The sequence below is a fragment of the Aulonocara stuartgranti genome, assembly GCF_965226115.1.
Source record: "Aulonocara stuartgranti genome assembly, chromosome: 15".
NCBI lineage: Eukaryota > Metazoa > Chordata > Actinopteri > Cichliformes > Cichlidae > Aulonocara > Aulonocara stuartgranti.
In genome coordinates, this window is record NC_138951.1 from 14,530,874 (window position 1) to 14,542,601 (window position 11,728).

Sequence of the window (11,728 nt, forward strand, 5' to 3'; positions counted from 1 at the left end):
GCTCTAAGCCCCTCCAACCACACAGACATGAACATATATGCATTAGGATGGAGCGTGAAGTCTAAAGTAACTCAACAGCATTTTGTGCTTTTTACTATATCTTTGATGCAGGATAAGAGAACAAAATTCCCAGATCAGCCAGAGGGTTGCCACGTTATGCTATCCCATAGCATAAAGTTCCACTTTATACCACAGAAACTGCATGAAAATAGCATATTTCTACATTAATCCCATACATTTTTTTCTCTGTTTCTGTCTACAGAGTCATGGAACAGCACAAGTTATCCAAAGATCAGTGGGAGGAGAGGATCCAGGTGTGGCACGAGGAGCACCACGGGATGCTGAAGTGAGTTACTGTTTTTCTGCAGTTCTGTTAAGAATTATTTTTGTGTAATCCTGCATTACTAAAAGGAATTGTGGTTTTCATGTCCTGATCTTTGCCTGTTCTTGCAGGGAGGATGCTATGCTGGAGTACCTGAAGATCGCCCAGGACCTTGAAATGTACGGAGTCAACTACTTCGACATCAAGAATAAGAAGGGAACAGAGCTGCGTCTGGGAGTGGACGCCTTGGGACTCAATATTTATGAGAAGGATGACAAGTAAGCTCCTTCAAGTACACGGCCTCTGTGTTGGTGTCTCTTCTTGTTGTTGGAGTAGCTGTGGCCCTGGGGTGGCTGTGGCTCAGGAGGTAGACCAGGCCATCTACTAATCAGATTGAACCATCACCAGCAATCTGTGGTGTGAGTGTTAGGTGTAGAAAAAGGGCTTGAGACATGCTGTATAAAGCGCTTTAAGTGCTCAAGTACAGTTGAAAAGTGGTGCATAAGAACCAGTCCATTTACCATTTGCACAACTAAACTGGCTGAGCCAGGTTCATGTCTGTGCTTAATCACTGTTCCTGTTCTACAGCAGGCAGTATGACAAGAATAACAATGAAGACACAGGAGATACAGATAGTTAGAAATTAAAAAAAAAAGTTTACTTTGAGTCAAAAGTCTGCTGTGCAGGTCAAATAATAGGTTCTTATTTGGAGTTCTTCTGGGTTTTGGACCACAAATTGGCACATAATGTGGTTTCATGACTTTAGTACTTATTTTTTGACTGCCTTGAGTGACTGTGACCTAATCTCTTTTAGAGATAAAGGTTATCAGTTGTTTGTAGAGGTTCACTTCATGCTCTACATAATTCTGAATGGGAAAAAAAATCTCCTGACCCATTTTTGGGCCATTTAAACATGCAGATGATATACAAAAGCTGCAGACATTTTGCCTCGCCTTTCATTCCATCTGATTCAGTTCTCGTTCTCACCTTTGGTAACACTGAGATAAACTTGCTTAACCAGGCTAAAGTGTACAGTCAATCTCTACCCATTTTTTCTGTTAAAAACAAACAAATAAAACAAAGTAAATGTTTGTATTTTTTCTATCCTTTGATCAGTTTGTGGTGCTGTGCTTGAAGGCAGACCTACTTTTTGAGAGATCCAACACACACCGGTGATTGGGTGTTTCCACATTGCTTTCTGGCATTGCTTGTGATTTTCCACTTTGTTTGTAGGCCAAGACACTTTGGGAGATAATCACCGTCTGGTTTGGTGAAATGACTTCTGAGATCCCCTGTGGCCTCCTGTGTGTGGTTACTGGAGTGAAGTACACTGTGTTAAAGGGGCACGCCATCCCAGATGACTTGCATTTCAGTCACTGACCCCGTGCTTGGAAAAGCTGCCAGCTTTGGCTTTGATTGTCACTCTTCACGTATTAAGTTTGTCCACTTTCCTGCCATGCAGTGCGGTCTGCTATGTCTGTGGAACAAATGAGCACAGCACAATGGTGACATTTTAAAGAGAAAGCTTGGCATCTCAGCTCCCTCATCAGGCCTCTAACTGAACATTTACAAGCTTGGTTTATTGTCCTCTCAAATCTAAATGATTTAATTACCCTTACTGCCATTGTGTTTGAGTCATTCCTGCACTTCATTTCATTTTAAGTCTAATTTAACAGCTTGAGGTATGAAACCTCCAAGAAGAGAGCAAATATATTGTTAGGAATCAGACCAGGTCTCGTGTGAGTGTCTCTTTGTGCGCTCGCTGGGATCAGCATAAAAATGCCTCTCCTCCATGGTGCCCTCTGCTGTAACCATGGCTACGCCGACTGGTTTTTCAAGCTGTGCAGCACTTAAGAATGCGAAGCAAACCTACAACACTCTCTCTCCAATGAGGGCAGCCGGCCCACAATGCAACAGTGCAGCCAAGGTTTCACCCAGGCTGGAGCTGGATTAACTCCTTCTGCTCCCGCTGCTGTAGCTCATTTTTAAAGGGCAGTTTTTGCTTTTTTTCAGCCAAAGCTTTGTCTTTAGCAGGCAAGTGCAGCCTCACACACTAAATTCACTTTTTAGCATTTAGGAGTTAAACGGGTGTAATAAATAGATTCTTAATTGGCCTTAACTGTGTAGCACTGAATAGTCCAAGCTTGAATGACACACTGGACCTGAAACAGTTATTCATATATATTTTTTATATCAATACAAGTTACTTTAATAAATTTTTTTGTTATAGAGCCTGACCAATATTGGGATTTTCGGTAGATTACTGATGCATATTTTAAAAGAGTAAAGATGCCGGCTGATAATTTTTGCCTTTTTGTTCGTTGAGTAGCTGTTAATGCCACATATTACCACACGGTTGTTTCTTAATTAGTCACTCATTTAAGCTTTAGTTTAGACTTCTTTGTCAGTCGGTGAAAGTGATGATTTGTGACTCCTGTCCATCATCGTTGCAATCCCCAGGCCTAAAAACTGGTAACCAGTTGGGCCTAAGCATAATGAGATGGTTCTTAAATTAATTGGTGGCACATTCAGATGTAAGTTAGTTCTGCTAGCTACTAAAGTCAGCAAATAATAAATGATATTATCAGCAGAATGAGTCTGGTGTCTCAAGGAGAATTGTGTCTGTTTGTGGAGGCATTTTACTACATAGAGTGAATGATTTTGCAACGATTATGCAACCTGTACAGATGCACTTGTGTGCAGGGGATTTTGATGTAGGTTGGAATTTTAACTTTGCATAAGCAGACAGGGGGACCATGAAGAGGAAATATTGTTAATTAAAAAAAAAGCTCCAAAAAGCAGCATGAAAGACATAAACAGCAGCTGCAGTGGACAGTTTTCATTGTTTTTAACAGCCATCATCTGTTTTCTGCTACTTGGCCGGCTCGTGGGGACAGCAGTCCACTCAGAGACGCCCAGTCATCTCTTTTCCTGGCCACCTCCTTCAGCTCTTCCATGGGGACACCAAGGTGTTTCCAAGCCAACTTAGAGACACAAACTCTTGATTGTGTCCTGGGTCTGCCACAGTGACTCCTTCCAGTAGGACATGCCGGAAACATTGCACCCAGGAGAGGTCTTTGTCAAATGCCTGAACCACTTCCTTTAGTGGCTCTACTCAGAGTCCCTATTGAATGACTGATCTCCTCTCCTTATCTCTGACACTGAGTACAGACTCCCTTTGAGGGAAGGTCCTTTTTGCCAGTTCTATCTCCAATATCATTCTTTTGGTCACTGCGTCCAGCTTGTAAATCTATAGCTTTGCCTTCTCTCCGATACAGTATCCCTGTCACCAAGATGCCACACCAGTCTGCCTTTCAGTTCCATTCTGATCCGGAGTGGGCATGCACTCTTTTCCAGCTGAGAATCAGTCTCGGAGGTGCAAAGTCTTTCGCAATGAGAGCTCAGCAAAAGGACACATAACAGCAGAAACTCAAACAAGAGTAGCCCACAGACCAGTTATTCCACACATTTTCTTGACACTGCCCCCTGGTGCCAGTAAACAGCTACAACATAGCTTTTTGTAGGACCAGTGTACAGCTTGAAGCAAAGACGGCTGCACCCATGCAGCTCTGTCTCAGAGTATCCCGAGTATGCAGCATTACTCTCTGTTATCTCTTCAGCTTTGTGCAGCTATCATTATCTGACCTTTTACTGTCAATTTACAACAAATTTTCATTTACAGACTGCAGCAGTACTTGAAGCTGGAGCACACCTTTTATTACTCATATATTTAGTTTTTGGAGCCATTGCAATCAAATGCTAATATTTCTTACACATGAATTCTTATACATTAGTGAATTAGTTAAAAGAGAGACTTGGTAGTAAAATCCATTTATTCATGGTTTCTCCTTTTCAAAGCAAAAATCGAAACAAGTTTTGAGCAAAGAGTTCTGTGCTACCAAAATGAGTTGATAAAGCACACCTCCGTAGACCACAGAAGTGTGATAGAAATACGCAGCAGATAACTTCCACATTGTTTTCTCAATTCCACAGGCATGTGTCAGGGTCAGCTGGAGCGAAATTCCAGTTCAGGGAGTATAGTTTCATAGTTTCATAGTTTCATAGTTTCGTTGGCAGGTGTGCGGCTGCTTTTTCAGATCATCACATTATGGGCCTCTCCATTGTGTCGAAAGACAGGCATTTGTTCCGTTTTTTTTTCTGGCACTACAAGTAGCCTGCCACACCCCAGATTCATCCCTCCTACTTCGTTACTGAAATCCATGCTAAGAGGATTATTCTGACTCAGAATGAATGAAATGAGATCCAAATGAGATTGTTCAGTGTATTTCTATAGCTTTATGATATGTAAACTGTCTGTATTCTTATAATAAATGGGGCTAGAATTGAGAGTCACAAATGTACTCCAAGCTGCCTTCAGTTTGGTTGTTTAGTCCAAAATAAAATAATGTGACATAAAAAGTGAGTTTTTTACATTTGAAAAACTATAAGTAGAGATTTTAGCATAAATTCGAGAAAAGTGAAACGATGACTTGCTTCTCAGTTGCTGATTACTTGTCTATTAATCTACTAACTGCTGGAGCTGAAGTATTAATAACAACTGATAAGAATGCACATTATTCCAAGGAAAGTGCTGGAAACATTACTTAAATTGTATTAAAATAAATTTTATTGGAGTAATCACTCAAGCTACTTAAAAAGTCTAATTTTATTAAGATCTTTGTCATTGTAGGTCAGTATTTTGAGCTTGGAACAGAATGAAAGAGACACTTGTCTAAGGATGAAAGTGCTAAACCTTTCAATGCCGTGTAAACCAGCAATAAAACCTCAGGACGAGACCTGAAACCAGTATGAAGACAATAAAAACTGGGTGTGATGTAGTATTTTATTTCGTCATCATGCTCTGTGCAAGTCCATTTTTTTTAAAGAGGCGGAGGTGTAAATACTGATGTTTTTTTTAGGCCATCTAGATAACAAAACAGTTCATACAAGAGAAGACCAAGAGCAATCAGTTTTTTACAGTGTGAAAAAAGAAAGCTGTGGTTAATTATGTACAACATTTTTGGTGGAAAAATGCACTCGTACTTAGCAGACAATTCAGGTTTTTCTGTTTAAAACACTGTATTGGCACCATTATCTATCTCAGTGGAAACATGCAGGAAGGTCACACTATATCAGAAAATGATTATTATTATGTCCCAGTGGACATCCACATTATCCCATATATTTCACATTTATTTTCTTGTGCTTTCTCCTTCAGACTGACCCCTAAGATTGGCTTCCCCTGGAGTGAAATCAGAAACATTTCTTTCAATGATAAGAAATTCATCATCAAGCCTATTGACAAGAAATCTCCGGTGAGAAATCTCATCTAAGCAATCACATACAAACACACACCTCTTCTTTCAAAGGTCCTATTTTTCTATGTAATTTCCCTTACTTAAAGCATTCTTTGTCTTTAATATCAGGCTTTTCAGGGCGTATTGGGTTACAGTGTGTTTCTGTATTTAAGCTCGCTGCTTCCATTTTGCCTGTGGTATCATGTTTCTCTGCAGCGGAGGGGGAAACCATTAGGCATATCTCCCATTACAATCGAGCATAAAGAATAGCCAGAGCTGCTTTCTAGGCAGCACTGTTAGTGATTGACTGCAGACACACACAAAAAAGCAAGTGGTATAAACCTTATCTGTGCACTTCAGGCTGCTCTGCCTTTTACTACGAGTGGAGGTTGTTTTTTTTTTTTTAGCACCAGTATTCATTATTCAGCCCAGTGTCTGTTCTGTTTTCTCCTTATCGTTCTTATTGTTTGATTCTTTTCCCAAATTCAGGACTTTGTGTTTTACGCCCCGAGACTGCGCATAAACAAGCGCATCCTGCACCTGTGCATGGGCAACCACGAGCTGTACATGCGTCGCCGTAAACCCGACACAATTGAGGTGCAGCAGATGAAGGCCCAGGCCAAAGAGGAGAAACACCAGAAGCAGATGGAGAGGTACGCAGATTGTGGAGATGAGTGTAATTTAAGAAGTAGTTTCACACTTAAAAATTATTGTGTAACTGTTGTCTTAAGAACATAAGTAAGAACATAAACCCTCTAGACTATTATGGTTTTACCCTCGTGCCATTCACTGAGATTTTGATAAGAGCTGATGTGTTTTCACTGAGTCAGCTGTGAATAAAATGAGCAATCAACCACAACATTAGAACACGTCATTGCTGCAGCTGCTACTAACACCCCTTATCAGTTATTATTTTCACAGTAACTTGATTGATTTTTATTTAGAGGTCAGGGAGGAAAGAAAAGGGTGCACAGAAAATATTAGAGGTTTGATATAATAACTACAAAAAAGGTGAAGTGTAGGAAATGTACTTTCTGTGTTCACTGAGCTGAATGGATGTTGACCCTGATCTCAACAGCAGCTGTCAGCTCACTGTCTGTCCCACACAGCTGTTCAAACACAGACAACCATGAACAGACAACAACAGTGAATACCAGAGAGAGAGACATCAGATCACCAGTTCAGGCTCGCGCATAGTAGCCCGCAGTCTGTCCAGTAATCGGGTTGACTGGTGTTCAAACATAATTACCAGATGGTTTACGATGAGTCCCTTATGAAACTTTATTTAAAAGGGACGTGAAACGCTACACAAAGGCTAACTTAATTCAGTTATCCCTGCTCTCAAAAACTGACATAGATGTAACACTGTCTGTGAAACTGAATTTAAGAAATAAATGCTTAAAGTTTTAAAACCATGTTTAGCGCCATCTGTCTGTGCGGAGCGTGATGTCATGTGGTTGGTTGCGGTAATAGCTAACATAAACTAATGTAAGTCTATTTAGTGAGAATCAATAACTCAGTTGAAAATAATGACACTAAAACTAAATACCTTACTAAGTACTCATTTATAAAGTGCTTTACAAACCCAAATATTATGGCTAACAGCTGGATTTTCCTGTTTGAGTGCAGCTAGCCAAACAGCGAGCAGCCAATTACTGCTAAAGAGACAGACAGTGGAAATTGAAACTATTGGCTCAGTTTCTTAACATAGAACTCATTGTTCTATTTAGGGCAACACAACTGCAATCCCCTAGTTTTAGTGTCGTTATTTTCCTCGGTATTATCGATTCTATCATTAGTTAGCTAACAATAACTAATGTAAATCTATTGCAACCAGCCAATCACACGACGTCACGCTAAAAGAAAATGGCGCTAAACTTTAAGCACTTATTTCTTAAATCCAGCTTCACAGACAGTGTTACATCTATGCCAGTTTTTGAGAGCAGTGATCAATTGTGTATATTAGCTTTGATGTGTGTAGCATTTCATGTCCCGTTTAAACATTAACAAACCCAGAGAGATATCAGGTTTTTTTCTGCAGCAGGAGACATGAGCAGGATGCGAAGAGAGTCAAATGAAGTTTAACTAAGAATAGAGAATAGAGAGATGAATAACTTATCCCAAATTTGAGAAAATGAACCGTTCAGTTTTTTAGATTAAGGCAGATTGACATAAAGTTTTCTGAGAGACAAACAAAGTCCGGCTGTGGAGTATTTTAAAATTATAGTGGATTCCAAGAGTTTGTAAGAGACTAAAATGGTGTTTAAGAATGAATCATAATTAATTAATCATAACCCAGTATATAAAAGTTAATTGCTAAGTTACTAATGAATTATTTGGACATTTAGTGGACAAACAATTAGTTAAAAAATTAACTGAAGCCAATAATTTCATTGCTGTGAGTAAAATTCTTGGTTACTGAGGGCTCTGCTCACATCCTTCTATCAGCTGATTTCACGCCAGCTTTTTATAGCTCTCATAAACCCTGAAGTCATTCAGTTTGCCAAGTCTTTGTGAGTGTCATGCAACTTAAAATCACAAGACTTCACCTGTATAATATGACTACGTGAAAAAAATCATATTTAAATGTCTTGTTGTTTTCACTAGCTCTTATAGAGCAGTTTTTGCAAACATGCACCAAATGCCACGTTTGATACATGGTTACTGCCTTTTGCAGTAACCATGTATCAACTACATCAGTTCTGTTTGTGTCCTCACGGCTGCTTTCTGTTATCTGCAGAGCCCAGCTGGAGAATGAGAAGAAGAAGAGAGAGGCCATTGAGAAAGAGAAGGAGCAGATGGAGCAAGAGAAGCAGGACCTGATGATGAGGCTCTACCAGTTTGAGGAGAAGACCAAGAAGGCAGAGAAAGGTGAGGCGAGGGGAAAGATGTATCTGAGTGTGTGTGTGAAAATATTTGGAATATGTGTGTATGTGTTGTTATGCAGGTTGGTAACAATAGGTCATTAGGATATGCATTCAGTTTACTTGTTGTGTAAATTAAATGATTAATCAAAGGCAACCCCCTGCCCGCAAAATAACACTAAAAGCAGCATGGCATGAAGCACAGTTATTAGTAGTCATTGTCTTTTTGATTACATATGGCTCTGTATTCAAAACAGAGGAACAAAAACTACATCTTGGAATGGACTCTCTGCTTTTTTGTCATAAACAAAAGACAAAACAATTTGATTGACTTACGGAAGCAGTCTGGTTGTAAATTAACTCTGATTTCCAGTGTTTGTTGTTAAATGATTTAAATTCCAGCTGATCAAACACCTGGAGCATTATAAATAAGAAAGCATTCACGCAGTCATGGTGCAGAGCTTTGTTGGTATTCAGGAAACATGTTTGACATCTGACAGGTTTACTTTTTATTGAACTTCCTTATTAAGAGACTGCTGTGAGGTGGTGGTCTCAGTTAATAGTAACAAATATACAGATATATACTGCTGCTCTGTTAGCTTATAAGATAATGAAAAAAATAACATATGAACATAAATATCTACACGTTTAGATAAAGTATTTGTGTCATATTATATTTTCTTTCCCCCTCTTTTTGCATGTTAGATTTGCAAGACCAGGTGCAGAGAGCCATGATGCTGGAGCAGGAGCGCAGGAGAGCAGAGGAGGAGGCAGCTCGTCTGGAGGCAGAGCGTCAGGCTGCCCTGCTGGCTAAAGAGGAGCTGGCCCGCCACTCTGAGCAACAGAAGAAGAGTCAGGAGCAGCTGGTCAGTGTTTTAAATCAGTCTTTTGTGATTTTTCCTTTATTTTCCTCTCATTTCAATACTGTTACATAGGTGGATGCTCATGATAAGCATCCAGACAAAAGCATTTTGTAGTGTCTAGCTGGTCCACACCGCTAACAGCCCCTCAGAACCACCTGCAAGACTGTGCTTCAGTTCAACTGTCCTGACACGAAAAGCTGTGGTTCCTACTCCACATTCAGGCACCAGACACAGTTTTATTAGACACCTGCTGTGACGCCCTCTTTACTTAAACCCCATTAAGGCATTTGTAATGGATTAAGTCCATGTGCAGCTTCCGCTCACAGAAGACGTGTGAGAGCATTGATACGAACTTGTTTGAACCCACGTATCTCATTAACGATAGTGTTTTCACTAACTTCATTTTCCAGTCGAGCACCTTTCACATAATTTCATGGCTTGCTGGAGGCAGCCTACACCCACTGAACAGCTAGAGAAGGCGTGCCGTTTAATGCTGAGCAGGGTATACTTCAGTGTGGTGAAAGACAAGCCGTTGACATTGTTGTAGTTGTGAGAAGGAATGTACCACAACACCCAGAGAGGCTACACGGTCTGGTTAGGTTTAATTAAGATGCCTCCTCACAGTGACAGCTGCTTCCTGTTTCATTATTTCTTTTTTTAATGATGCCGGCAGTTTGCAATAATCCAAAAATGAACTATTACAGTTTTTACACTGGTTTCCTATCATATTTTCTGAATTAGTAATCAAATGTAGTTTTAAATCTACCTGTTTTCTTTGTGACTCTTTAGAATTTTTTAATATATATATTTTATATTTTTGTAATGCATACTGAGGCTTAAAGCTAAAAATATCAAACAAGTGAAAGATCAGAGGAAGGTTTAAACTAACATTAAAATTAATTCTTACAGAAAATTTAAAATCTGATTAACAAAGTTTCTTTATTTTTGGGAGGAGAAGTAGAAACATAACAGGGAAAAAAGGTCATTTAATATGACACTTATAATAAATCAAGCTGCCTATATTTATTTTTGGAAACTCTTTGAAATGCTTTGAAACAATTGTGGTCTGTTAGGTTAGTTTCTCATTAGAAGGAGAAGGTTCTAGTCTCTTGAAGTGTAGGCATAGAAGTAGTATAGTGGTAGTATAAGACAACAGACATGAGCAAAATGAGATGTATTTTTTCTGGATGCTACAAGAGTCTTTATTTGCCATTCTGTATAAAATAATATGTTACTCTTATTTCTTGTTTTCTTTTGTGTGTGTGTGTGTGTGTGTGTGTGTGTGTGCGTGTGTGTGTGTGTGTGTGTGTGTGTGTGTGTGTGTGTGTGTGTGTGTGTGTGTGTGTGTGTCAGGCTGCTGAGCTGGCAGAGCACACAGCAAAGATCAGCCTGCTCGAGGAGGCTAAGAAACGCAAGGAGGAGGAGGCCAACTCATGGCAGCTCAGGGTGAGAGCTTTAATGTGACCACAGTGCCGTTTACTCAGGCTCACTCAGCTGTTTCTGTCTGAAACAAGGACTGAATTAAATTATTGCCTACCTTATATTTGCAGTTAGAAATTCTATAGCGTTGATTTTGAGCTGACTGACCTTCTCTGTCATCACCAGGCCCGTGAGGCCCAGGACGATCTGATTAAAACCAAGGAGGAGCTGAACAATGTGATGACGACGCCTCTGCCGCCACCACCTCCTCCCATGTACGACCACCTCATGGATGACAACAGTGACGACAACACCAGCATGCACAGCGCCGACCTGCACGTGGAAGGCATCAACGACCACCGCAACGAGGAGGATCGCCTGACTGAGGCCGAGAAGAACGAGCGCGTCCAGAAACAGCTGAAGGTGAAAACTAGCACCTCACACAGTCAGTCATTGGCGAGCGTGATGGCACATTAACACCTTTATCTGAGGTTATCAGCTGTGTTAAGAATAGAACACAAAAACAGTGCTGCGTGTGTGGTTCCTGCAATTCAGTTAAATAATCAGGAAGAATTACCTGCTTTCATGCTTATCTGTTACTGTGTTACCCAACATTAGGGTAGAAGATCTGTACAGACAGATTTAGAAATAGAACTTCCTCCTCAGGTAATCTTAGTCCGAATTAGCTGACAGCTTGAAACAAGTCTAGACAGAGAAGAGTTTAACTGGAACAAACAGTTTGGCTGTGAAAGCACAGAAGGGCCTGGTGTTATTGAATGCATCAGAGTTCTCATTGAAGCCTTGATCTAACTTAAACACTATTAACACCAAAGCAATTTTTGCAGTCCATAAGACTAGAATAGCACTACATTCTGTAAAAGCCAGTTCACAGCTGTAGTTTCTGTTAAAATTGAAAGATTACAAGTTTCACCGCATTCATCCTGTTATCACTTCTCTTTCGAC

At 40.1% G+C, this 11,728-nt stretch overlaps 1 protein-coding gene across 1 annotated transcript in view; it reads left to right on the top strand.

Annotated features, from left to right (window-relative positions):
* The window catches only part of ezrb (ezrin b), a 30,165-nt gene that overhangs the window by 15,608 nt on the left and 2,829 nt on the right, over nucleotides 1-11,728 (top strand). The window contains exons 6-13 of the mRNA XM_082504716.1: nucleotides 263-346; nucleotides 454-600; nucleotides 5,541-5,637; nucleotides 6,109-6,272; nucleotides 8,360-8,490; nucleotides 9,189-9,349; nucleotides 10,700-10,792; nucleotides 10,952-11,188. Of these exons, the coding sequence (XP_082360842.1) occupies nucleotides 263-346; nucleotides 454-600; nucleotides 5,541-5,637; nucleotides 6,109-6,272; nucleotides 8,360-8,490; nucleotides 9,189-9,349; nucleotides 10,700-10,792; nucleotides 10,952-11,188 (1,114 nt within the window). The remainder of the gene's footprint in view (nucleotides 1-262; nucleotides 347-453; nucleotides 601-5,540; nucleotides 5,638-6,108; nucleotides 6,273-8,359; nucleotides 8,491-9,188; nucleotides 9,350-10,699; nucleotides 10,793-10,951; nucleotides 11,189-11,728) is intronic.